Here is a 27,991-nt window from a genome sequence, read left to right as displayed (position 1 = left end):
TCAGATTTCAAGGCCGCGCGCAGAGATGAGAGGGAAAGAGAGCGAGGCGGCCACAAAGAAGTCGCGCCGAGAAGAGAAGCCTCCTCCTCTCCTCTCGGCCCTCCCCTTCGGGATGGGACGTCCCAGGGGCGGCCGCCGGTCGGGGCGGGGAGATCTGCTGGGAGTGGGGTGGGGATGGCGGGGGAGCCGCCTTCCCTTCTGCCTCCGGCTGCCAGGGGAGCGAGCTGGGGGGAACAGAGAGCGGAGGGCGGCGGCAGCAGCAACAGCAGAAGCCGCCGAGCCAGGAACCGGCCCCGTCGAACAAGCGCCCAGCCGAGGGAGCTGCGGGGCTGCCGCTGCAGGTGGTTCAACCACGAGGGCGGCGGCTGCCCAGGCTCCTCTGGGGGCTGCCTGGGGCAGGTTCCGACTACTCGCCCCCCAGGAAAAGCCCGGACTACCACAGGTCTGCCTGGACGTAAGCAGAGCCACAGACTATTCCTCTCGGGTTTGGTCCGCCTGCGAACTCCGGATCCGCTCTGGAGGTGGCGGGGAGAGGGCGGGGAGAAAGGATACGCTGAACGCCGCCGCCTGACAGGCGCCGAGATCCCCTCCGGGATGGAAGGAACCCACCTGGTGAGCAAACCCGTCGTGGACAAGAATTGATCCACACACCATCCCTCGGGGCTCCGGAGCCACTCCAGATTTGCCTAAGGAGGGAGAAGGAGGCCGAGAAGGGATTGGTCGGAAGCCGAGAGAGGCGGAGAGGGGAGGAGAGAAAGAGAGATCCACGAGCATCACTTCTGGCAAGAGATCCGAGATCTTACTCGGCGGCTGAAGCGGTGAAGAGAGCTAAGAAGGGCGAGGCGGGACCCTGTCCCGTCTGACAGCCGGATCCTCACCCAGGAAGACCGGGGGAGATGAGGCACCGCGCTCGGACTCTAGTGGATTCCAGATCCTTTGGGGACAGCTGGCTCGGAACGTGGCAGATCCGGAAGGATACCAGCTAAGCTTGCGCGCCGTCGAACTGCGAGAGAAACTCGCTTGGGACCCAAGGTGCCCTCGGGCTGCTGCACTTTCAGGACAGGACACGGTGCCCCTTGGGGACCAGCGACATGTGATCCCTAGATCCTGTGGACAGTTCAACGAGATTCTCTCCGACCCACCGACTGCTTGACAGCGACTTCCCCGGAGGAGGAAGAGGAGCTGAGGGGTACCCGAGCCTCTCCGATGCAATGGCTAGTTAGCAGGCTCCACCCGCCCAGATCCTAGAAAAACGACTGGATCGCCAGCGTCCTTCGCTGCCATCCATGCAGACCCTGGAAGATCCCGCATAGATCCTCGATTGGCTGGCTCCCTGACAGTCCAGAGACACCCCTCTTGTCCCTTCCCTCCCCCAGCTGGGCTCTAGCTTGGGACCCTGGCTGTTCCTACACCCTCCAGGTGTGGGACAGCCTGGGTGCCCCGGGCAGAGGGGTGACACCGTCCAGAAATGCCCTGGGTGGTCTTTGGTCTGCTGTTGGTGCTTCTTCGAGGGTCTCGGGCTCTGCAGAGGGCAGGTGAGTGAGAACTGCGGAAGGGAAGGAGGGTCTGTGCATTTATATGTGTGCAATAGTGAGGGACAGGGAGGGGGGATTAGAGCCAGGGTCCTCTTCTCAGCTCTGGGAATGGGGGCTGGGGGAGCAAGGAGTGGCCAAGAGTGGGGCAGGAGGGCTGGGAACAGCGAGGAAAACCCAGAGGGAGCAGGGCAGGACTCCTGGGTCCCCCTTCGCAGCTCTGGGACAGGTGATGAATGTGTTAAAACTTGAAATGTATGTTGTGGGAGGCAAGACGGCCAGGACTCCTGGGTTCTCTTTGAGACTGTTTCTACTGACTCCTATATTGTCTGTCCCTTGAGGATGGGGGTCATGTGGAAGGGCAGTGAGTGGTCTGGAAGGGGGCTGGTGCAAGAGTCCCATTGCACTGGTCCTTTGGTTGGCTGGCGGGGGGGGGGAGGGAGGGGGCTGATGGCCAGAGAGAGAGGAGGGTGGCTGGAGCTGCAGTTGTGGTTGCGAGGATCAAGCCTTCCCTTGGCCTGGCAGGACCCCTTCTGGCTTCCTCTCCCTTCTCCCTCCCCCCTCCCAGCCTCCCTTGCTTGGCCCGATGAGCCCCCAGCCTCAAAGGCACAGTTCAGCGGCCACCTGTCCCACCCTGGCCCGACGGCAGACAGACGGAGCCCAGCCGATTTCACACACTCAGCCCCTAGACAGCTGCTGGACCCCAGCCGCAGGAGAGAGAGAGAGAGAGTGTGTCTGGGACAGATCCCCACCCCTGCGGTCCACTTCTTCACCCACACTTTCTAGCCCAGACGGCATCTGTCTCCCCAGACGCGTTTTGGCTGCCGTCCAGGATACCTGTCAGATGGGAATCCCAAGCGGCAGGAACTGGCTCAACAGGGTTGGGCTGGGTTATAATTGGGGAGGTAGGCTGCAGTCTGCAATGCTGCTGATGCTAGGGATCTGCTGGGGTGGGGTGGGGGGTGTATGAAGGGCTTGGGCTCCGCCTCCCCCCAGAGCAAGGTATGCTTTCCTTTCTTCATCCTTCCCCTAACCCAATTGCTTTCAAATATATTCATCACCTTGACAAGCTATTTAAGCAAGATTTAAGCAATTGGGTAGGACTGGGTCATAGAATCACAGAGTCGGAAGGGACCGTGAGGGTCATCGAGTCTCCAGCCCCCTGCAATGCAGCAATATTTTGCCCAGTGTGAGTCTCGAACCCCAAAACTCGGAGATTAAGAGTCTCATGCTTTACTGACTGAGCTCTCTCTCTCTCTCTCTCTCTCTCTTCTCTCTTCTTCATAACAGAACATGTTTGTGGGGAGGCTGTAAGCTGGATATTGTTGTTTCTTCAATGTCCATGGCACTTTACAAAGAATGAAATGGCAGGTCTCTGCCCCAACAATCATACAGTATAAAAGAACAGATGCAAGTGTGGCAACAGAAGGGAGGAGGGGTAATTGGATGCAAGGGACAAGCGGGGAAGAAAATGTGATTATTTCCGTGACGTATACTTAACTTTAGCTGCAGTAGGCAGAGTACTTGGACCAAGAGATAATGCCAAAGGCTTGATGGAACAGTAAGTTCTGCTCGTTTTCCCCAAGTGATTTTATCAATAGTAATGCAGGTACAGGTTATGTTTTAATTGCCCCACCCCCAAAAATAAAACCATGCCCTTTGATTTGGAGATTCATCTTTTGACACCAAATAATAATCACCCCAAATGTGGCTCAGCGACAGAGCACAAGCCTTGGCATTTTCAGTAAAAAAATAATAATAATCAGGCAGCAGTGGTTGATGGGAAAGGCTCCCGGCTGAGACCCTGGGGAGCTGCTGCCTGTCAGAGTAGACAATACTGGGCTTGAGTCTGCACCCACATCATGCATTTAAATTGCATGGCTTTCCCCAAAGAATCATGAGAACAGTAGTTTACCCTGCATAGGACTATGTCCCAGCACCCTTCACAAACTACAGTTCCCTGGGTTTTTGGGGGGAAGCCGTGTGCTTTCAGTGTGTGGTGTGAAACCAGCCTGTGTTTGAGTCTGTAAAATTACCAGTAGGCAACTTCACAGGATAAGGTCTATCAGAGAAGCCCAGCTAATATGGGGATGTTCTGGGTTGAGGACCCAGGGGGGTTCACTAACTACGAACCCTGAAATTTGGGATCCCGGACTTCAGGGGTTGTAGTTAATGAAGCTGACACCAGAGGTACAGATGCCCCTCCTGGCAGGGATGGTGGTGGTACAGGGAAAAAGTGGGCTGGCTACTTTCTACCCACCCAGCAGGGATCTAGATGCTGAATCTGGGCAGTAATCAAAGATCAGATGGCGACCATGTCTGGCATCTTTTTCTCTTTGGCACCTTTTAACAAATGAATTTTTAAACTCCCCCCCCCCCCCCAATCTAGGCACCAGTTTCAAAGGTAAACCTATATAGGGACTCTGAGGCAGAGTTGTGTACAGCCTCATGCAAGTATCTGTGGGGAGGGATACTCTGTGTCGCTGGAAGAGGACATCCTGGACCTGCCCCACCTGCTGCCCCAACACAATCACACGTAGGTGTCCGTCAGCAGAACAAAGCTCTTCCCTGGCGCAGCTCTGGAGTTGCTGTGCCTCTTGCCAGGTGCTGAGGGCATAGTGCAGCAATGCCCTTACCTGGATGGGCTTGGTAGGAGCTGCAGTCCAAAGCCGCACGGAGGGCGCCAGGTTGGCAAAGGCTGCTGTAGGGCAAGGATCACCAATTGGACAAGGCACTCTGTTGTAGCCAATACCCTAGGCTGTGTGTGTCATGTGCTTGGTTGCTGTGGCGGCTTCTCTGCTTTGCAGACGTTCCCACGGTCCCTCAAAGGTTGGCAATCCTGAGTGTCAGGCTTAGAGCAGAGAGACCTGGGTTCAAATTTCCCCACTCAGCCAAGAAGCTCAATGAGTGACCTGAGGCTAAGTCATTCTCTATCTCAGCATAAGCTACACCACGGGTCTTTGCCGGTTGAACTTCTGCCTTTATTTTGTGCACTTGGAAAAGGCAGGACAAAATGTTGGCAACCCCCTGTGGCTACAGAGCACAAAGCCCAGCTTGTTGTCTCTTTGTTCTTTTACTAGGATCAAAACCACAGTTTCTCTCCCATTTCCTTTTCAACAGGAAATGCTGGACAGTCCCTTTCAAATTCACTTTTTGTGTGTGTTTTCCCACGTTTGAGACGCTGAGCACAGAAAAGGCCAGCTGCAGTGTAGCAGACTGCCATTAGGAGGTGCTCTGGCTCAGGAGGCAGTTGAGCCTGTTCATTTCTGCTCTGTTCCCCATTCCCCCTTCATAACGGTGGTTTTAAGCCTTTCCTTTTCTTGTGAGGGTGCTTTTAAAAAATAGGGAGGGGGCTCTCTCATCACCAGGAAAGCTTCGTACAACTGTCACTGACCACTCTCCTTAAACCAAGCGTGTTTCTCTCTGTATGTGCATCGCATACAGAATCAATCTATACCCCCTGATGTTTTTTTCTTAACATATTGTTGCAAAAGGAGGAGATTCATAAAGAGTGGTATAAGAAAGGTAGATTACTTTCTGCCTTGGTAGAATGCTGATGCTTTTGTAATTGTGAATACAGAACTGGGGTTAATTTATGCAGGAGTATAGAATCATTAAGAATATAGTCTTCTTCTTTTTTTAAAGAAGAAGACATATAAACTGATTGCCATCACCACATCCTGCACTAGTTAATTATGCTCACATGTTTATTGTTGGGTGAGCTAGGATTTGTGATCCTATTGTGTGGTTTTGAACAGGGAACCCCAGGTGTGAAGGAAGGATAGTTGTGAAGGATTTGTTCCGTTACATACATTTGCCATAAGCGTTTATCAACCAGCTACGTACTTCAGTCCTTTGGATAATTCCCGTGTATGCAAACTAAGCTGATCTGCTGCCTGTCATTAAGTTGGGGGAAAGAGGTGGGGAAAGGAAAAGGGGGGTGGGGAAGCAACTTCTCAGATCCAAATTGATCAGGCTTGTTGAAATCCTTTCAAATCCTTTCAAATCCAGTTTTAGTTTCACCCACCCTGTATAAAGGAGTCTACCGTTGCTACTTTTCTGTCTCCCATGGCTTCAGAGATGAGCTGCATCTTGTGGGCTTCCCCACCTCTTGCAGTTTGCAGAGTGCCATAGAGGTTCTCTGTTTACTCTGACCTCAGCATCCCTTGGTCCTGTCGGTAGCTGACCCACATCATGGTGGAAGAGATACATTGCCGATCAATTTCCAGCGGGGTGGAGCAGCAGGATGATTACCGCACGACTAAAACTCTTTATTTTGTATCCTAGGTTAGAAAAAAGCTCATTCCATTGTGTGCGCACAATTATTATTATTATTATTATTATTATTATCATTATTATTATATTTGCTTGTAAAGTGCCATCAACATGTGTTGCAGAGAAAAATGAAGGAGACGGGTCTCTGCCCTGAGGAGCAAACAATCCAAAATTTGTCATAGAGGAGGCGATAGTAGGAAGGGTAAAAAAAGGAGGCAAAAGTAAACAGGGGAAGTATATCTGCTCTGTATGGTTACATGTACTTGGGCTTAGTTGCGGGAAGGGATAGGAACTAAGGGGCAGTGAGGATTGTCGGGGCAGGACTTTGGGGGCAAGGTGAGCAGGAGTACCCCCAAACACAGCAGAGCTGGCTTACCGTCATTTGAAGCGGGGTGTTGCCAGTGGTGGCTGTGCCCATTGGAACTGGTGGGTCAGAAGGCAACTTGACAGTAGGTGGAGCCAGGACTGCAGGCCCATTGGCATGCGTTTGCATACGGCAGGAGATCTTGGGCCTAGTGCTAAAGACCCATGGCTTGGGCACCTTTGGCCATCTGGAATGCCCCTATTTTGGAGCAAGTGAAGCAATGCACATTACCATCAAAAGAGGTTGGCTTAATGGTCTTCCATCAAAGAAAAGGTGGGTTTTGAAGAAGGATTTGAAGGAACAGGGGTAGCATCCCAAAGATGTATTGGGTGGCAGTTCCAGGCAGCAAGGGAAAAAGGCTCCAGTCTGCAGGACCATCGGTCAAGGATAAGGGAAGCAACATCTGGGGGATCACAGTTTCCCCATTCCTACGCTGGGACAAGGGAGAAAGTCGATTCAGTTTGCATCTCAAGGCAATCATTTGCACGATCCAAAACAATGTGCGAACTGAAGGAAGCAACCCTCCCAAAAATTGCGCTTTTCCAAAATTGGCAGTGCAGCTTTCCAGCCAAGTGCTGTGTACAAAAATGCGCATGGTAGCATAAAGGGTACATAAGTGTGCACATATTAGGGAAATACAAAAGATGCATTACATCAGGGAGAATTGCTTTGCAACAATGTACGTACTGTACATACTAGGCAAAATGGCATATAAACAAGTTGCATGAATGTTCACGAGGACTTAAAAAAAACAAAAACGTAATTGTGAACTGATGTGGAAATATGGAGAACTGAATATAAGTTAAGGAAAATGAGAAACTGAGAAAAGCCAAAACGGGCAGATTCGCCCATCCCTATCCTACACAAAGGCATATTTTGTATTATGCTTTTAAGAGTTATTTTTAACCATAACAGCAAACACCTCCCATTTAGATCACTAGAGGACAACCTATTGCAAAAGTAAATTAACGTAGCATGCAGAACAGGAATTTCAGCAATGTAACAGATGCATTCAGGCAACAGGCCTTGGTTGGAGAATTGGCTTTTATTTATAACTCGCCATTCCGCCAAGGAACTCTCTCCCCTTGTCCTATTTTATCTTCACAGCAGGCTTATGAAGCAGGCTACTGGCTGAGAGAGATTGATGAGCCCTGGGAACTTCATAGCTGAGGGGGGATTTGAAGTTGGTCTCTCCCCAGTCCTAAGTTGCCAGTCTAACCACTGCACCAAATGATCATATTCCTGTTCTCATCTGTGAGATGTTAGAGAGTATTCCGTCTATTGCATCCATTTATTAACTGTCCAGGAACGAGACCTTGGATTCATAGTGCATAGCTCCATGAAAATGTTGACCCAATATGTGGCAGGTGTGTGGTGCCATCGGGGCAGGACTGTGGGGCAGAGGTCCAGGGCCACACTCAGTAGAAGGAGCAGGACCCCCCCCCCCAAGTGCAGCAGGGGTGGGGCTTGCTGAATTTCGAAACAAGGGGAAAAGCCGTAACTCAGCGGCAGAGCATCAGATTTTCATGAGGAAGGTCCCAGGTTCGCTTGCGGCATCTCCAGGTAGGGCTGGCACAGACCCACACCTTAGAATCATAGAATCATAGAGTTGGAAGAGACCACAAGGGCCATCCAGTCCAACCCCCTGCCAAGCAGGAAACACCATCAAAGCATTCTTGACATATGCCTGTCAAGCCTCTGCTTAAAGACCTCCAAAGAAGGAGACTCCACTACACTCCTTGGTAGCAAATTCCACTGCCGAACAGCTCTTACTGTCAGGAAGTTCTTCCTAATGTTTAGGTGGAATCTTCTTTCTTGAAGTTTGAATCCATTGCTCCATGTCCGCTTCTCTGGAGCAGCAGAAAACAATCTTTCTCCCTCCTCCATATGACATCCCTTCATATATTTGAACATGGCTATCATATCACCCCTTAACCTTCTCTTCTCCAGGCTAAACATACCCAGCTCCCTAAGCCGTTCCTCATTAGGCATCGTTTCCAGGCCTTTGACCATTTTGGTTGCCCTCCTCTGGACACGTTCAACCCTAGAAAGCTGCTGCCAGTCAGTGTTGGCACTATGGAGCTAGATGGGCCAATGGTCAGACTCAGTATAAGGCAGCTTCTTATGTTCCACAGCTGTGGCTGATGTGGCAGATCTGCCACCCCAAAACTGACATCACAACTTGTACCTGACTGGCACTGGAGCAGGGCAGGGCAAAGTGGGGGCTGTGAGGACCGCCCTGTCCTGCCCCAGTGCTGCCTAGGTAAGCCACAGGGACAGCAATGTTGACAGCACAGCTTTTTGTCTCTGCCCTGCAATTTTGGCAGTTATTGGTAATACACATCTAAAGGGAGAGGGGGATGAGATCGTTTTAAATAAACGAAATAAAACGCATGAGCATCTAGAGAACTCTCCCACCCCCACAAGACCATTAAGTCCGGAGTGTGAAATGACCCGCTGTGGACCCCATCCCTATCTCCAGTTTCCTTCCCCTCCTACACACCCTCAGCTGACACCTCCACATTTCCATGCATCCCAAAAGCGGAGGTGGGATTCGCATTTCAGGGGCATATCCGGTGCTCTGGCCGTTCTGCTGCACCGAGATCCCCCAGACGACCTCTTTATTGAGAACTCTTCAGTTGTGCCAATCTTAGTTTCTGGTATGTGACTGAATCCGTCCTGAAAAAGAGTGACATTTGGGAGGCGGCAGCTGTCTTTCTTTGGAGCTTTTATTGACAATCTGCTGCACATCCATGTCACTGAGTTACCTCATCGTTGGGACACTCAAAAGGGCATTAAACAAGTCCTGCTGGATCAGATCCAAGGTCCATCTTCCCTCAGTGGTCAGTCATGCCTCTGGGAAGCCCAAAAGCAGGGCACGGGAGTGCAAAAGCCCTCTCCCTCGTTGTCGTCTTCCAGCTAGTGGTATTCGGTGGTATACTGCCTCTGCTCATGGAAGTTCCATGTAGCCATCATGGTTACTAGGCAGTGATAGACTTATTTCTCCTGAGGGCCCAGCTAGATGTGACAGCAGGAGGGCAGCTGGCAGAAGGAGGTGGCTGCCTCAGGCGGTAGATGTGGAGGGGTGTCAAACGGTGATGGCAGCTCCCCTAAGCTTGCTAACGGCTGCCCTCAGGTGCAAGGGAGAGAGCTTCCCAGTTGTGAGACCTGAAGTAAAATTCTGCTGTCAAAACTGTCAGCCTTGTTGGATTCTGGGGTGGGGAGGGAGGGGCACCTTCTTTGCCTCGGGAAGCAAAATGTCTTGGACCGGCCCCGTCATGCTTTTCCTCTCGCACTTGGTTGCCGCAGCCGTTCTATCCCCATTTCCCAGCTTGCTTCCAGTGTTGCAGCTAAGAAGACAGAAATGTATTTGGAGAACCTGGCTGAAGTAGCAGTAAGCTGAGCATAGCAGCTCATCGTTGCCTCTCTCCCATGTGTGCGGCGGAGCACACACCATACGTAGAAAGCACACGACTTACCCCAAAGCATCCAGAGAAATGCAGATAGTTGAGGGTGCTGGGAACTGTAGCACCGCGAGGGGTAAACTACAGTTCCCAGGGTTCTCCGAAGGAAGCGGTGCGCTTTATAAACATGGCGTGCACACAGCCTGACCTTTCCTTCTTTTCACGTGTGAGCTGTACATCGATGTGCATGATGGCTCCCTCACAGCTGGCCTAGTCTGAAACATCCCCAAGGGCCTCCCCCCGCACCTTGCACCTTGTGGAGGAAGATTGGTAAGGGAAATGTAAGCTGCCTTCCGAAGAAACCTCACTGGTTTTCTCACACGAGGGCAAATGTCCAAGGAGCTCCAGGATCCCTGGAGTGGGGAGGAGAGAGCATGTGCGTGCCCACATGCGCTCCCTCTCATCCTCACGCGCCAGTTCCTAGAGGTGTGAAAGCGCCCCGGCATCTACTTATTTATATATTTATTTAAAGAAAGGCATCGCAAGTACTCTGGGAATTCTCCTCTGCCCCATTCCCTATTGCTTCGCCGCGACAGGCTGTTGGCCTTTGGACAGCTGCAGCAGCTCCCCAACAGGAGGAAGTTCTCTCCACAATGGTACCGAAATAGCTAATCCCACGTTTGTCGGAATAGGGCTATTTCTCTCCCACCCGCAACCCCCCGGTGTGCGTTCCATTGCGTTTCTTCCGCAATCCCAGGGCTCAAGAGAACAGAGAGCCCTGAGCCATTTGTCCCTCTGATGTCCCGTCCCCCTCCTGATCTCCAAGGCCACCTCACATTCATGCCCCCCCAACCCGCACCGGTCCCCAATTCAACACTCCCCCCCACCCCACCCCCGCCACTAGGCCCAAGCAGCCTGCAGCGTCGAAGGGCCCAGCTGCCAACACGCACCACCTGTTAGACATACAGGCTCCGGGCCTCTGTGGGCTTCTACGTCCGTCCGTCCCCACCAAGACATCTCCCCCTACCACGCAATCCCTATGCCCCCCTCCCTGCCTACCCTCTTTTGCTTTATATCAACCACCTGTTTATTATGTTCTCAACTATTTCCATCCCCGGCAACAGGTGGGGCCTGTCCCCCGGGGCTTCTGTCTGCTGGGCTGGAAAGGCGTCTGGTTACACCACGGAGAGGCTTCGGGCTGGGAGGCGGGGGAGGCAGTGGCAGGGAAGGCGAAGCAAGACTCCTGGGCCTATTCCCAGCTGTGGAAGGACATTAATATGTCTGGGATAGAACAAGGCCGGCTAGGAGCCAGGACTCCTGGGTTCCCAGGGAGGGACAGGGCCCAGAGTGGCCGGTTCTCTTCGCCAGTTCGGATTACAGGCTTCCTTGCGTGCGGCACCCGAAGAAGGCAGCCTGGCACTCGGCGTTATTTCGTTGGCAAGAAGGTCGGCCGCATCTGTGCCTATTGTCCTTTTTGAAATGGTGCATGTGTGTGTAGTGTAATCAGGATTCTGCGTCAAGAAAACGTGCATTCCGCAACCTGGATTGCCTGCTGAGATTTGCTTCTGCTCTTCACGGGGAGGAGCAAGCAGGTAGGCAAGTCTCCCCTGTTGATTCCTGGAAATGTCATGCTCTTATCCTCCAGATTAAGCTCCTCTGGATTCTCTGCATTCCCAACACAGGCAAATAACAGGCCCCAATTCCCACAGCAAGAAAGGCACGCCTGAATTTTCACATGGCCCCACCTTTCTGCTTCCTGATCCAGTATCTGTGCCTTCCTCGGACTGGTCTATGTCTGCAGTGGAAGGAGGCGGCAGAAACCTGAGGTGGTCAAATAAGGGGCTGCAGGTGGAGAATCAAACTTTGGGATGTTCCTGCACACAGCGATAAACAAACCAAAAGCAGAGCAGATATTGAGCTATGGCAGAATTTTTCTCCTTGATGTGCTAGATTTTCCTTGCAAGGTGTTACATGGTTTGTTTGTTTTTTTGCAGGAACATTCAGTGACGCAGGACAGACTAAGTCTTTTATCCCTGATGATAGGTTGCAGTTAGTCATGACAATGCAGGGGAAGAACTTTGCCCATGCTCAGTAGCACCCTGGCCCTCATTGTTACTACCCGGTATGCATTGCTTGCTCTGGAGCTGGCCTGGCTATGGAAACACGTTCTCTGAGGGCCAGTTGCTGGTGATTTGAGGGCAGAGCTGGAACCCATTCCCCCCCAGACTAAAGTCCAGAAGGACCCACTGCTGACCTTGCTAGAGGTCAAAGAGCTGGATTGGAGGGCGGAGTCCTGTCCATCTCCCCCCCCCCCCTTGTGCTTTGCCTGCACTTGACTGTCTTGGCATGGCAGATTAAATGCGCCTTTGAACTCTTTGATCTTCTTCCATTCCCTCCCCCCCCCCCAATATAAGATCTAAAAGGGTCTCCTGTGTTTCTTTTGCCTGCAGCCAAGGCTCACACGACACCCTCCACACCGATTCCCTTTGAATCTTCAAAGCCTCTGCATGCTTTAACTGATTACACATTTAGCATCTCTAATCTCCTCTTGGCCCCCACCCTGGAGGCAGCCTTGGGACATGTCCCTCTTCTTTCAAGCTTGTCTTGTCACGCTTGCTCTGATGTTCCTCCAGCTCCACATTTCAGAGATTTGGGGGTGGGGGTGGAAAGGAGGGGCAGCTGGAGGTCTCTGGTGAACTCCCAGGGAAGACAAGAGCCCCTCAGATCCTCTGGTCGCCCTGCACCCTTGGGCCCAAGCAGCCCTCAAATTGTAGGAGGAGAGGTAGGGTGGCCGAGGGGGGTCTCCAAACGCAGCAAGGTTCACCTGCCGTATTTTGAAACAAGCAAAGGAATACGGAATATTCATTGCCATCTCACTTACCGGTAGTTCCCCCTCCACCTCATGCCCAGAGTCTAAAATTACCTAACTCCCACTCTGGGTACGGGTGGGTGTGTATGAAATCCACAAGCTTCGATCTCTGACTCGCCTGAATTTTATTTGTATTGTGTCGCCCTGTACATTTCTAAAAAACAGTACCTAAATGGTATGTGTCATAAAAGGTAAGGGGGCTGGAAGCCCTTCCTTCTCTCCCTCCCGCAAGTAATTTGACCACTGAGTTGTTCAGGTTATTAGAACTTCTCTAAACATTAGGCGCAATAAACTGTGTTTTCCCACCCTGCTAACAACCGTGTTTCCCAGTGTCGAATTCACAGCCACCAGATACCAGAATCAGAATCGTAAAGTTGGAAGGGACCATGAGGGTCATATAGTCCAACCCCTGCAATGCAGGAATCTTTTGCCCAATGTGGGGCTCGAACTCACAATCCTGTGACTGAGAGTATTACATTGTACCAACTGAGATTTGTTGGTATCCAGTAGTATGAAAACTATCATCTGCTCCTCCCCATTAGTCTTGAATCGTCAGACAAGATTGACAATGTACATTTAGAGCACATCCAACACACATTTGAAGCACACAGCTGCCCCCTCCCCCAAAAGAGTTCTGGGAACTGTAGCTTATTAAGGGTGCTGGAAATCGTAGCTCTGTGAAGAAGGAAACTACAATTCTCAGGATTGGGGGGGAGGGAAGTAATGTGTTTTAAATATGCACTGAGTGTGTTCTAAATGTGGGTCAGGTCGTTTCCTTCAGAGGGGGCAGAAATAGCAGCTTTGCTCTGCACAACGCTACCCCGGCCCCTGGTTGAGTTCACCAGAGTGCACGACTTTTTTCAAAGCTGGTGAAACTGGCAAGGTTTCCTTCCCAGCCTTATCGGTTCTGCAGGGGCATGGGAGCAGCAGAAAGGGAGGATAGATTGCCTGAAGAAGCTCCCGGATTCTTTATATCAGTCAACCAAGAGACACCTCCCAATGAGGGAGGACAGGTTAAAAGACAAGAAAAGCCATTCCCCCAATGTGTGGAGGGCAGGGAGGAAGTGGTGGACGGGAGACTGAAATGTACTTCTGATCAACTGCATCCTTTGAGAGGTGCCATGAAACCAACAAGGAGGTTGAAGTCGGTGTGGAAATACACCAGCAATCCCAAAATCAGATACAGGTGTATTTAAAATAGCATTTCAACATTCACTTACAAATAGTAGAGGCTCGAAAGGGCTTTAAAGGCTGCAATATTAAGGCTGTTTTTATTGTGGGTGTATGCAGCAACATGCCGTTGATGTATTAGTAATGTGTTGAAGTGGATTTATACTGGACCATCCACACATCATCCCTCTTTCTCAGTTGTCCTTTGATGCTTCCCCAATGTGCCCACGTTAGTGCATCCAGATTTTAACTCTACCCATTGCATGCTTGGCATTTTGCCCATCCCCATCTCCACTCCCCCTTCCGCTCCCGGACAGCGCAAGTAAGTTGCGCTGTGCCACCATACTTCCTTTGGTCTGCTTTCAAAGACTGTATGTTTCAGCTATGAATTCCTGCGTGAAACCGTGTTAGTTTGCAGCAGGGGGAGGAAACCGCAGAAGTGCCACTGTATGTGGCATCAACAGGAAGTACGTGGAAGTACAAGCTCCTGTGGCTCTGACCCCCCCCCCCCTCGCTGTGATTCAGGCTGTGATTGCTACGCATACTATTAGCTCGTTTCCATTTTTTAAAAAAACTCCACAGGAATGGTGATTAAAGAAGCAAAAGTTAATTTCGCGCCTTGCAGGACCCAAAAAATAAAAAATTGGAACATTTGTGGTATAACAAATTACAGGATTTCAGCAGGAAGCTTTAAATGCACGGGGTGTATGCAATTAGTGTTTTTTTATTATTGCCCTGGGACCTTAGGGTGAAGGACAGGTACAAAACAAACAAACAAACGTCTCTGAGTGGGCACAGAGCACCCTTCCCTCACAATTCACCTGTCAAATCCAGCCTTTGCCAATTACGAGTCATGCCTTCCAACTTTAGAGCATGGGCTTGGATCCTCTGAGATCCAGGAACCTCTCCCTCTCTCTTTTGCTGTTAGAAATTAAGCGCTAAAAGTCAGACGTGTGAGGTCTAAAGGACCTGGGGCACGGCAATGGCTAACAGCAGAATTCTTAGGGAATGATGCCCGCTGATTTCAACGAGCCTTTCTTCTGCTTCAGTATGCATGGATTGTGAGAGTGTGAGTTTTCATCAAGGCATGCCATGATTCAAACCTGTCAAGCACAAATCCACTAGGCGGCTTTTGGCAAGCTATTTCCAGTTTCCCTGATTCTGGAATGTGGGCATAGCGAAACTGAGCTACATTACAGGACAATATGGATTATAAGGATATTTATTTTTCTCATGTCATGTTTAGACTAATATGGTGGCTAAGGCAGCTTACTCGTGCTTTATTTTATATTGATTTTTAAAAAATTTAGATGTCGCTTGATTGTAGTAAAACCTCTAAGCGGCTAAAAACTGTCAAAAGCATTTAAAGATAATTAAAATTAATGGTAAAATAAATTTTAAAACACTTCAACGTCTGTTTGTCTAGACCAGGCATCCCCAAACTTCGGCCCTCCAGATGTTTTGGACTACAGTTCCCATCATCCCTGACCACTGCTCCTGTTAGCTAGGGGTTATGGGAGTTGTAGGCCAAAACATCTGGAGGGCCGCAGTTTGGGGATGCCTGGTCTAGACAGGCTTATTTTAAGCAGGTTCCCTACTTCACAGGGTTGTTGTAAGGATAAAGTGTATGCATGTGCAACTGAGCGACTCGGGAGAAGAGTGGGATTTTAAGAAATGCAATATGTAGATATATACTGTATATTGATATGTCACCTCTTTGGGATGCCAGAGAGAAAGTGAGAGTGTGCAACTAGAAGATTTGTCTCGTTGACCAGCCCTCCCTCCCTCCTTGCCTGCAGAGCTGTCTGAGTGTTTTATGGTGAATGGGGCCGATTACCGGGGGACGCAGAACAGGACCTCGCCTGGGAGCACGGGGCGACCCTGCCTCTACTGGAACCAGACACGAGAGCATGCCTACAACACGGCCAAGTACCCCAATGGTGAATGGGGCCTGGGCAGCCACAACTATTGCCGCAACCCGGATGGGGATGTACAGCCCTGGTGCTACATCTCGGAGAACGAGGAAGGCATCTACTGGAAGTATTGTGACATCCCGACCTGCCACAGTGAGTACAGGAGGCCTGGGTAGACAGTGTGTGTGTGTGTGTGTGTGTGCGTGCACGCACGCACGCACGCACAGAGGAGTGGTGGGAGCCACAAGTTGGGGAACCCCCAAGGGAACCCCTAGGAAAAGAAGGCTCCGAGCCAAGGGATTGGTGATGGGATGGCGATGAGGGAGAAGAGGGAGCAGGCTGGGAGGTGGTGGTGTCGGAAACCGAAGAGGTAACAGGGTTTAGTGAGCAGGAAGAGGCAGTGGCAGATTGCAGTCCAGAATCAGAGGCAGAAGCGGAGGCTGGAGAGGAGGGGGGCCAAGAGGCAGAGATGAGTCAGGCAGGTGAAGAAGCCAGGGGGTCACCCTCTCCTGCTTTGGCAAGCTCCCTTCCCCCTGGTCTCGCAGAACCAGAAGAGGTATGAAGAGAGCAGAGGAAAGACAGGCACATGACTGAGTCTCAGATTGCAGAGATTAGGCAGGCTGGTGAAGAAGCCAGGGGGTCTCCCCCTCCTGCTGAAACCAGCTCCCCATCCCTGGTCTCCTAAAACACAGAGATAAATGAAGAGAGTGGAGAGACAAGGCGAAGGCTGACCCTGGCCTGTACAGATCTTGTCTTGTTAGAATAAAGTTATAAACCCCAGTTAGCTTAGCCCTCTGAGGCTCGGGGCAAGTGTATCCTGCTGCCCCCCCCCCAACTTGCACAAGCCTGGGCTGACTCTCCAGGTGACAGCTGAGGGGCAGGAGGCCTGATGGAACTGGTCTGTCGCAGCACTTGCAAAAGCCTTAAGGCAGACAGACAGCTTTGTTTCCAATCAGTGCATGCCCCGTAACTTCATGGTGAAATTCTGTAACTTTTTATACAAGTGTTCCAGGGTGTGTGTGTGTGTGTGTGTGTTGGGGTTTTTGCTCTCTTGCACTTCCAGACAACAAAAACACAATCACTTTGTCCTCCTCTCCAGTGCCAGGTTACGTCGGTTGCTTCTTAGATTCCGGGACCCCTCCAGCCCTGAGTGGGAGCAGCGGCACGTCCACCAAGCTTACAGTGCAAGTTTGCCTCAGCTTCTGCCGCAAGCGGGGCTATAAGGTAAAGCTCTTTGTCAACCATGGCCATCTCATCTCACCTGGCCTGCCTAATAGCATCTTCAGGCTTATGGCCTGATCTGATGTCGCAACTCTGCTGGAGTTAAGCGGATCTCAGCCTAGTCAATGTGTGTCTTGGAGACCAGGAGTGAATCCAACTTGGAGTTCCATGGTAGAAAGCCTGGGATAGAAATTATGGGGTTTCATGAAGTAAGTTGTATTCAGAGTATACCCTTTAAAACTAATGAGCCAAAATTAATCAAGCCTATTCATTTCAGTGGGTATATTCTGAGTAGGGCAAATACTGGGTACAACCCCAAATAGGCATCAACCCTACAGAAAAAGGCTTAGGGTTGTGTTCAACTAAGTCTTACTCATTACAGACCCGTAATAATAATAATAATAATAATAATAATAATAATAATAATAATAATTTATTTATACCCTGCCCATCTGGCTGGGTTTCCCCAGCCACTCTGGGTGGCTTCCAACCGAATATTAAAAACAGTACAGCAGGCATCCCCAAACTGTGGCCCTCCAGATGTTTTGGCCTACAACTCCCATGATCCCTAGCTAACAGGATCAGTGGTCAGGGAAGATGGGAATTGTAGTCCAAAACATCTGGAGGGCCGAAGTTTGGGGATGCCTGCAGTACAGCATCAAACATTAAAAACTTCCCTAAACAGGGCCGCCTTCAGTTGTCTTCTAAAAGTAAAATAGTTGCTTATTGCCTTGACATCTGCTGGGAGGGCGTTCCACAGGACGGGTGCCACTACTGAGAAGGCCCTCTGTCCGGTTCCCTGAAACCTCACTTCTCACAATGAGGGAACCGCCAGAAGGCCCTCGGTGCTGGATCTCAGTGTCTGAATGATGGGGGTGGAGACGCTCCTTCAGGAACATAGAAACAAAAAAATGAGTGCAAAGGCAGTTGGGATGACTGACCAGTACGAGGACACAGGTTGGTTTTCGTTTTTGTTTTGTTTTTTGCTATTGCATTTGTTCTTTTAGTTACCCAATCTCAAAAAATTCAGATATAGGCCTGCAAGCACCTATTGGCCATTGCCTGTGATGGAGATGGTGATGAAGCTGCCACATGTTCAAGTCATTGTGTGACTTTTCTTTATAAAATTTAATTTCAGCTGTGATGCATTTTTCAGCACTGCACGAGGCTGAGCGTACTTTCCTGCTGTGCTACTCCAGCCCTAGAGCCCTAGAATTTTTCGACCTACAAAGGTGCCTTCGGAACGGATTAAATTCGTAAGTCGAGGCACCACTGTATGTATTAAAAAGGTCCACCTCAGCTTCACTTTCTCTGTACTGGAGCCATTTACTGGTGTCATTGAGGTTGCAACTCTTATTATATTTTTCTGGGTGTACGTCCCACTGACCCCAGTAGGGATTGCTTATGAGTGCATATGTATAGGATTGTGCTGTTAGCCATGCGACAAACAAACACCATCGGCAGGTTATGGGAACAGATCTACACCCTGCTGCCCCTCCCATGTACATGCTTTCTGAATCACCTTTCTCCTCCGCAGTTTGCTGGCGTGGAGGCTGGTTATGCCTGTTTCTGTGGCCATGAAGGGGATGTCCGACGTAGCCAGCCAGTGAGCGCCGTGGAATGCGACCAAGTCTGCTTTGGCAAGTCCAGTGAGTTGTGCGGAGGAGACGGCCGGATTGGCATATACAATGGTAAGCGTGAGGACGCAGAAGGCTTATCGCAGATCAAAGGTTTTTTAATCAAAAAGATGTACGTGCATCTGCTGTGCATGCCTGATGAAAAAGGTTTTTATGCACAGAGGTAGAGAGAAGTGTTTTCCCATTGAGGGAGAATTCAGAGGACACCCAGTGAAATCCATGGGAAGGTAAAGGAGGTACACCTCCACCCAGCACAAAATTAAGGCTGCAGTCCTGCATACACTTACTGTACAGGCAATGACCAATCGGTGCGGGTCCAATTGATGTATGACCGCGCATACATGCAGTGTGCCAAACCCAGAAATGACTTTTAAAATGACCCTAAGAAAGCCCAGAAAGGGCGAAAAAGCAGTGCCTAGCAATCCCACAAGCCTTTGCAAGTGCAATCCCAGGAGCCCTTGCACTGGCTGTTGAGACCTGTGCAGAGTTGGAGTTTGGGCAAGGGGATTTGGAGGGAGCGATTGTGCTAGAGTTCATCATCTGGTAAGTTGCTGCTGGTTTTTTAAAGGGTTTTTCAAGGGTTTCCAGAGGTTTAGAGGGTGTTTGCAGGCTTTTTCAAATTGTGTTTCAAAATTACGTATAATTTCACCTCGGAACTTAAGCCCTGCATAAATTGGGTGTTGCCTGCCCTTGGGAGCAAGTCCTGTTGAACTCATACTTCCATGTGGACACATGTTGGATTGCAACGCATCCTAAGGAATTCATTGCCATGAAGAGTGGTGATTGATGGCCCCAAGCTACATGGGCAGAGCACGTGGTTTGTATGCAGAAGGTCGCAGGTCCAGTCCCCAGCATCTCCAGGTAGGGCTGGGAGAGTATTTCGGTTTAGAAAAGGGAATCTTTCCCGGGCCTCCTCCAAAGCGGATATCGTTTTGCTCCCATCCTTCCAGTCTCACGTTCTTTCCACATCTGGATTGCATTTATTTATTTATTTTTAACCAACGTTGGTTTTTGAGAAATTTTTCATTTTCCTGTTTTCCAGACACGGTTGAGTTGTTTTCTTTCCCCAGTTTTGACTCTCAGGGATGTCAAAGTGCGGTGTATATGCTTAACAGTTGACTTTTTTATTTAAAAAAATGTTTTTTTCACAACCTATATAATGCTTTTTGGGTTCCACCCACATTGTCTCAGTATTTTTTACAACAGCCCTCTAATAATGTATGATGCGTGAATGATATTATTACAGCATGTAAACCATTTATTATTATTATTATTTATACAGTTTATCTACCACTACAGCAAGCTGAGCAAATACAACAGAGATAAAAAGCTAACTCTAAGATCAAAAATGACTTTTGATGACTGCTGAAATAGAAATCCTTCAGTAGGCCCCAGATTTTCAACAGGGAGGGGGCATCTCTGATCTCATTTGGAAGTGGCTTCCACAAAATGATGCCCACAATCCTGACTGCATGGCTCCTTGTGGACACAAGCCCTGCGCCTGAGCTGTGGGGAACCGTGGTGATTCCCCTGTAGACCTCAGGGATCAGGCACAGGTATAAAGGATCAAGGGGTTCTTAAGGTATATTGAATACAGGGGAATCCTCACTTACACATGGGGTTCCATTCCTGGCTGCTTTACGTGTTACTGCGACACATGCGAGTGGGGATTAGCCTGCCCCACTGTGCCCCAACCCCCACTCCGCCCCTTTTCAGTGCCGAAAATGGCACACATGTTAGCAGGAGCGTGTGTGCTGATCATGTACACGTGGGGAGATGCCTGTACTGTTATTGTAGAATGTTATAGTATACTGTAATTGTTTGGTACACTTGGGTCATCCCATTTACCATCTCAAACAAATGATAATAGTTCATTTTTGTGTTTATTCATTATGTTTTAAAAATCTCTTCCTTTATCTTCACGACAACCTCCTGAGAGATCAGGAATGGTCTAAGGCAGGGGTCAGCAACTTTTTTCAGTCGTGGGATGGTCCACCGTCCCTCAGACCATGTGGTGGGCCAGATTGAGGTCTCTCCCCAATCCTTCCACAACACTCTAAACCAGGGGTCAGCAAACTTTTTCAGCAGGGGGCCGGTCCACTGTCCCTCAGACCTTGTGGGGGGCCGGATTATATTTTGAAGAAAAAAAATGAACAAATTCCTATGCCCCACAAATAACCCAGAGATGCATTTTAAATAAAAGCACACATTCTACTCATGTAAAAACACGCTGATTCCCAGACCGTCCGTGGGCCGGATTGAGAAGGTGATTGGGCCGCATCCGGCCCACAGGCCTTAGGTTGCCTACCCCTGGTCTAAGGTGACCCAGGTCACTCAATACGTTTTGTGAATGAGTGAGGATTATAGTCTTGCCACTACACTGCTTACCTCTTTTATCGGCTTTTTTTTTTAAGGGTGAGTTTGTCTCTCTTGCCATGATTGCAAACAATGGAGGTACACAAAAAAACTGGGGACACTAAAAGTTGCATCCCTCTATTGATTACATTTTTATTCTGATCCTTCCCCCCTACCCCCCCCCACCCTGCTTGTCTCTCCACCCCACAGTATCCATGGGTGCCTGCCAGGGAAACTTCAGTGATCTCTCTGGAGTGATTTACTCTCCGCAGTTCCCGGACGACTACGAAGCCGACAGCAACTGCAGCTGGTCCCTGCACCCCCTGGGCTGCGAGTCCGTGGAGGTCACCTTCCGGATCTTTGACGTGCATGACCCCAACGACCGCCTGGAGCTGTGGGATGGACACAGCAACCTCTTGCTGGCTCAGTTTGACGGGCGCCGGAGGCCGGGGGCTCCCCTGCTGTTCCCCACAGACCACCTGCTCCTCTCCTTCCAGTCAGATCAGCTCCTGCAAGCCCAGGGCTTTGCCATCTTGTACAGAGGTATGCGCCAAGGCCTGACTCTGCGATGCATCTGCCCCGGGGGTAGAATCAGCGGGATAAACCTGTTCCACCTGGGTTGAGTAACGCTGCAGCGATCACCAGCAGAGGAGGTGGATCAGGGGAAAGAAGCCTCTTCCCAAGTGGGTCTGGAGGGCCAAAAGTAAGAACCCCTGCTCCCACACCAGAAGACTTCGAGGTGGTGTGGTATGCGGCTGAGGCGGAGCGAGGCTGTCTTTGAACTCCCGGACTTACTCCAGCGCCTGCCAACTCTTCCCTGGGGCTCGGTGTGTCAGAGTCTCTAATTAGAAGCTCTTGCTTCCACACCTGCAAAGGGAGGAGGGTGACCGGCCCTTTGAACTGGGGCCCTGGGAATGGGGAGGGTTTCTTTTGACAGCGCTTGGGAAGCCCTGCATGTGGGTTCCTCGCACTCGCTCGCCCTCCTGCTGGCGACAGCACCTTTGAAATAGTCACCCAATGGGTTAACTACGGGCAAGTTTCTCCCGGTGTGTCCCTTTGAATTTCCTGTGCAGCCTGAAGCCAAAAATCATTGTGAACTAAAGGTGGGTAGGGCACCTGGCTGGGGGATTTGGGGGAGGGGAGAGAGAATGAATGTAGAACAGGAAGAGCCTAAATACAAGTGGCCTGATGCATTGGAGGAGACTCTTGAGAGTCCCATGGACTGCAAGAAGATCAAACCTATCCATTCTGAAGGAAATCAGCCCTGATTGCTCACTGGAAGGACAGATCGTGAAGCTGAGGCTCCAATACTATGGCCACCTCATGAGAAGAGAAGACTCCCTGGAAAAGACCCTGATGTTGGGAAAGATGGAGGGCACAAGGAGAAGGGGACGACAGAGGATGAGATGGTTGGACAGTGTCCTCGAAGCTACGAACATGAGTTTGACCAAACTGCAGGAGACAGTGGAAGACAGGAGTGCCTGGCGTGCTCTGGTCCATGGGGTCACGAAGAGTCAGACACGACTAATGACTAAACAACAACAATTAATACAATGGCTGTCTTGCTTGTCCCTGGGCCTCTGTGTCCATTGGCCAGGAAACAGGAAAGGTACCATCTTATTGATCGTCAGGCAAAATACCTGCTGGTGGACTTTGCTTGTTAAATTTGGATCCTGCCAAATCCTGCCAGAATTGCTCAGGGCAGAAAAGGTCAACATGTTAGAAAAGCAGGATTTAAAATGCAAGTGAAAACCTATTTAAACACAATCAAAAACCACCTAAAAAGCTTTTTAAAAGCAGAGAACGTCAAAAGCTGAGAACTTTAAAACACTTAGAATTTTAAAAACCATTTAAGAGCAATTGCACACCCTCACAGCTATAAATTTCATAATTTACATCACCACCCCACACTTTGCAGTTCATTTCTGGGTCACCTATCTTTCTGGGAAGCAGGTTTGTTTTGCAAGAGCTCCAAATCGGCATCACTTGTGACAGTCTTGAAGTGCCCTGGGGCTCTTGCCTCACAATTGTGACACAGTAAGCCGAGGGTCATCTACTCCAACCCCCTGCAATGCAGGAAACTCAGCTAAGCCATCCATGACAGATGACCATCCAACCTCTGCTTAAAAACCTCCAACGAAGGAAAGTCCACCACCTCCCAAGGGGAGACCGCTCCACTGTTGAACAGCTCTTACTGTTAGAAAGGTTTAGTCAGAATCTCCTTTCTTGCAATTTGAAGCCATTGGTTTGAGATCTTCCATGTGACAGCTCTTAAGATATTTGAAGATGGCTATCATATCTTTTCTCAGTCTCCTCTTTCGCAGGCTAAACATACCCACCTCCCTCAACCGTTCCTCATAAGGCTTGGATTCCAGACTTTGGAAACAGGGTGGGCTAAAAATCCACTGTGAAGTCAAATAAACTGTTTTGATTTCCCTGCAGGAGTGAAAGGAGCCCGGTCTGATTTACAAACCCTACCGGGTGACGGATCCCGTCTCATCCCAACCTCCTCCGATTGGTTGAACTCCACCTGGAACTACAGCGCCAATGACTCTGCCATTGGGGTAGGAGGTAAAGAACTAGACTTGTGGCAGGGATTGGCCCTCGATGCTGCAGCTTGTGCTATAACCCGATTGGCTGGCTCAATCAAAACAGTCTCTGATGAGGACATTCCCTGCAGGAAATGTGGGGCTAACAACTCATTGTACACATGTGCCTGCCAGATGACCCCCTTTTTTTTAGAAAACGAGAAGGTAACTTTTGCAAAGGAGAGTACAGATTAGAGAAAGGCAACCTATATGTGCTTAGTCCTTTCTCTACCCACCATTTCACAATTCTAAACCCCTTCCTATAACAGCTTCCAAATCCCAAGCACAGGTAACAGTTGCATGTTTTCAAGGATAAGCATGTAAGTGGTATCAGAGCAGTGCGGGGGGGGGCACTCACTGTGGGTGCCATTTGGAGCTGAGAAATGGGGAGGGAAGGGGTAAAGAACTCTCTCCATTCTACAGTCTACATCTCCCTCTCTTAAAGCAGCTTCTTAAAAAATCAACAACAACCCCAAAATACTAACATTCCCTAATAATACACATTCACATATAATTTAATAGGGATGCTTGAAGAATTGGATCTTTGCATATTCCAATATGAACTGATCTGCTCTTCCTGTACTAATGTGTGAATTGGGATTTTGTCACCCACAAATGTCCAGGCTCTCTGAATGTTCCGATGCAAATCTCGGCTCAAAAAACGTATCAAAATACTTTGAAATGCATATTTTGATAGAAAGATAGGTTTGGAAATGCATGTTTTGATAGAAATTAATCTGCTTTAAAAAAAAATGTAGATTCATGTGGAAATGGCACAGAATGAATTTATGGGTGACCACAAGCAAAAAGGGCACAGATTTGAAGTAAACTGATTTGCCCATCTCCAAAGTGCAGCTAGTTGACCTTTGGTTCCCACACTGTGTAAAATTTGCTGTGGTGCAATCCAGCCACCAGGGGTCATAGTCTTTACCATTGCAACGTAATGCACAGCGGTGGGTTATCCTGAACTCTCTCTTATTCTGGACAAAGCTTTGCACACCTTGCACTTAAATAGAATGAATGAAAGAAAAATCAGAACTCAGCATGCAGTAAAAACTGGATTCTGTGACCTAAGTTTTATTAAGCACAATTATTTCATATCTTATTTTGCACAACCCTTACTAGCCATGGGGAATGGAAGAGAGCTGGGCAGGGCAGCCTCATCCCTATTTTGCTTTTGCCAAAAACCCTGCTTGGCTGTCACCCCACCTGGTTTCTGCAGCATTGCCCATGCACTTTCACATCTGTATATCTACAGGGGACTAGGAGCATGAAAAAACACCCCCCCCCCAAGTCTCTGTATGCCAACATGCTCTCTCTCTCTCTCTCTCTCTCACACACACACACACACACACACACAGAGAGAGAGAGAGAGAGAGAGAGAGAGAGTTATACAGAGAACACCTTTACATGGATTTGCACCATGTTATAACTTTCCCCCCCGAAAATAAACAGCTCCTTGTCCAAGAGGATTTTTTTGTTTGTTCCATTTCTGCAGTAAACAGACGGTTTTCCCAGGGAAAGCAGCAGGACCACCCCCCCCCCCAAAAAAAACCTCCTCTCGGACCCATGACTTGAAATCATGGGACAAACAAAAATGTGGATGGGAGCCAACTTCTGCTTTCTCATGGGTCTTCTCTCTTCTCCAAATAGTCTTATTATTGTTATTGATACTATTACTACCATTATTTTAATCTGTGTGCCCCTTTTGTTCCTAAAGTGGCTCACAAGACCGTAGTCTAGGTGTATTTTGATGTACAACACCCACCTCCCAACCTCTGTTTTGTTGTGTTGAGGGTTATATAGAACATTTGGCACAACCTGGTGCCAATTTTGTTTTTTATTTATTTATTAAACATGTACGCCATCCAAACTTGTAGATCTCAGGACAGTTCACAACATAAAACCACAATAAAAAACACACACACGAAATACATAATAAAAACAAAAACAAATACAACCCAATAATCCCCGCTTACATCAGATGTCAATCTGCCAAAGGCCTGGTAGTAAGGAGGCTGTGCAATGTCAGAGGGACTAGAAGGTGCTTTAAACCAGGGTAGGGGAGCTCAAAGCTCTCCAAGTGGTGCTGGATCCCATCAGCCCCAGCCAGCATGGCCAGTGGTCAGGGAGAACGGGACTTCTTGTCCAATAACATTTGGAAGGCCACCGATTCCATGTCCCTGTTTTAAATCACCACTCTTGACAAACATAAACCAGACTTGCAGCTCTGTGATCAAAGCTGCTGTCTTTAAAAAGAACTGCTTTTAAAAAATAGATGGTAGGTCTGATCACAGATCTCAACCAGCTTCCTACCTTGGCTCAATAAACAGATTGGAAATGGCTGACCTTTTGGCTTTTTGGATCTGCGTGACGCAGCAGACATTATAAATTTATATGAAAGGCACAGGATGTCTCTCTTTACCGAGCAGGTATTGGCCAGCTTTTTACACAGAAATGTAAGCTGACCAGTATAGCATCCTCTTATCATATTTGCAATGTCTGAAAGTAATTTCCTTTTCGTTGTGAGAGCTAGAAAGAGACTTAATTCTGTAGGGGACTCAGCATGGTGATTAATCAACCCTGCCCTGTAGCTTTCTAGATCTCGGTGAAAGGTTGGACATAAATAGTGTCTTCTGTTCTTTTGTTAACACAGCTTGGGTGATGTACACAGCCACAGGGACCTTCATCTTAGCCATCCTCATCATCTCGTACCATCTACGCAAGAGGTAGGCTGGGGTTTCAACTGGATGATGGGAGTGAGTCAGAGGTCTTGCATTTCATTCCCATCTTTTGATGTGTGTGTGTGTGTATTGTAGGGAGCAAAGAGTCCTAGATTCTGCCCCCTTTTTGTGGATTTACAAGGAGATAAGAGGAAGTGAGTCACTTTGGCCATGTTGGCAGAGGATGCTGGGAACTGTAGTCCAAAAACCTACAGAGATCCCCACAGTGACTACCCTTAATCTAGAGCAGGCACCCCCAAACTGCGGCCCTCCATTTGTTTTGGCCTACAACTCCCATGATCCCTAGCTAGCAGGACCAGTGGTCGGGGAAGATGGGAATTGTAGTCCAAAACATGTGGAGGGCCGAAGTTTGGGGGTGCCTGATCTAGAGAGTCTTGTACGTGTTGAACATTAGATACGTGCTCTGGATGCTGGGCCATTGCTAGGGGTGGCGTCAATCTTTGACTCACCTGATTGCACTGTTTGTTTGGTTTTCTTATCTCCAGGACCTGCCTTTTTGTGCAGAAGAAGACTGGCAGCTCTCTGGGCCCTTTCTCCTCCAAAGGCCCACGAAGTCGCTGCCAATGCCTTGGGGGCGAGGCGTGGGCCGTGGCCTACCGCCACACCCGAGTCGTGATCTGCACCACGCGCGGAGCCCCGCACCACCGCCCCTTGCGCAACGGGGGCGGGGTTGCCGGGGACGACGAGGCCTCCTCAGACTGCTCATGCCTGTGCCACAGTTACGAGAACCTTTCGTCCACCAACCAGTCCTCTCTCAAATCCCTCATCTCCACCATCTGAGGCCATGCAAACCTTATAACTTCACCCCTGTCAGGACCAGCTCCCTTTCTACTGCCAGACCCCTGAAGCAGAACTTCCTCAGTTTGCTAGGAACCAAGAGACCAACCTTATAAGCATATGCTCTCTGGGTGGGGAGCCGGAATTTAATGGAAGCCAATGCACCGTTTGGCAGAGATAAGAAGATTCCGGGAAAACTGAAAGTTGTTTTGACAGCAGGAACTTGTGTAGCAACATTGCCTAAACAACCTTTTCTGGGTCAGGAGAGTACTGAGGTGGCGAGACTCCTATTGCCACGTCCCTTTGGGGGAGACATTTGTGCCTTCTTTGAAGCTGGGGTTTTATAAATCTTGCCTGTGGGACAAAGAGTTTTGGTGGAAGTCTCCCATCATGGCTGGATTCATACCTGCATGGAATTTAGGACTGTGTGACAGGAGAGGTGCGTTCTCTATAACACATGGAAGTTCAGGCATCTCGCAGGTTCACATTTTGTGAGTCGCCAAGGCCTGGGAATGGTGAGATCCTGGCTGCATCCTCAAAGTGGTTGGAGCGGGGAAAAGCTTCAGTTTCACAGGGAGGGCAGTTCATCCGTGGATGCTGAATTGGGGCGGGGGGCAGGGAATGGTGGTATTTGTGTGCAGATCCCATTACTGGTGTCACTTTGGGGACATTTGGGTACACACAGAGGCCATGAGGCACTTGAAAGACTTCTCACTTGACTGCATGGGGGTGCAAAGACACACCAAAAAAGAAGAGGGGAGATTAAAACCAGCCCCCTTGCCTATTGCGTCCCAGAGCCGCACGATGGATTTTGGAACATAAAACCTTCATTAAATTATTTTCATATCGGTAACAATGCTTCTATGTTCTTCACTGTGCTGATCAGCAATGTTGGGCTGGGGCTGAAAGCGGGGAACTGAAAGTCTGAATGTTTCTTACTGTTCCTGGTTTGGATATACAGGGGTGGCTGTTGAAGGCACAAGAGCAGGGAATAATTCTAACACACGTACCTAGAGGTTTTGATCAGATTTCCTTCGGTAACAGCAACAATTCCCAAATTTGTGACAGGACACAGAACATGAGATGATCCCTATCTTGTCGTGAAAAAGCAATAATTCATTAAAGGCTCCTGTGAGTCCAAA

At 49.4% G+C, this 27,991-nt stretch overlaps 1 protein-coding gene across 1 annotated transcript; it reads left to right on the top strand.

Moving 5' to 3' along the window:
- The first annotated feature begins 212 nt into the window (after positions 1 to 212).
- KREMEN2 (kringle containing transmembrane protein 2) lies at positions 213 to 27,991 on the top strand. The gene is made up of 8 exons (XM_035135658.2): positions 213 to 1,535; positions 15,414 to 15,680; positions 16,627 to 16,751; positions 18,286 to 18,439; positions 20,951 to 21,283; positions 23,183 to 23,311; positions 25,985 to 26,057; positions 26,558 to 27,991. Exons 1-8 carry the CDS (start codon positions 1,469 to 1,471, stop codon positions 26,850 to 26,852), a joined length of 1,443 nt encoding a protein of 480 aa, XP_034991549.1. The 5' UTR covers positions 213 to 1,468; the 3' UTR covers positions 26,853 to 27,991.

The sequence above is a fragment of the Zootoca vivipara genome, chromosome 13 (assembly GCF_963506605.1).
Source record: "Zootoca vivipara chromosome 13, rZooViv1.1, whole genome shotgun sequence".
Classification (NCBI taxonomy): Eukaryota; Metazoa; Chordata; class Lepidosauria; order Squamata; family Lacertidae; genus Zootoca; species Zootoca vivipara.
The sequence above is the reverse complement of the archived record's forward strand: the minus strand, read 5'-3'. Positions and strand labels throughout refer to the sequence as shown.

Bases quoted from the DNA above. Each gene is read 5' to 3' on its own strand.
- KREMEN2 (XM_035135658.2), top strand. From the start codon at position 1,469: ATGCCCTGGGTGGTCTTTGGTCTGCTGTTGGTGCTTCTTCGAGGGTCT. The intron at 21,284-23,182 runs GTATGCGCCAAG...ATTTCCCTGCAG, and splicing joins CTTTGCCATCTTGTACAGAG to GAGTGAAAGGAGCCCGGTCT. The intron at 26,058-26,557 runs GTAGGCTGGGGT...TCTTATCTCCAG, and splicing joins TCGTACCATCTACGCAAGAG to GACCTGCCTTTTTGTGCAGA.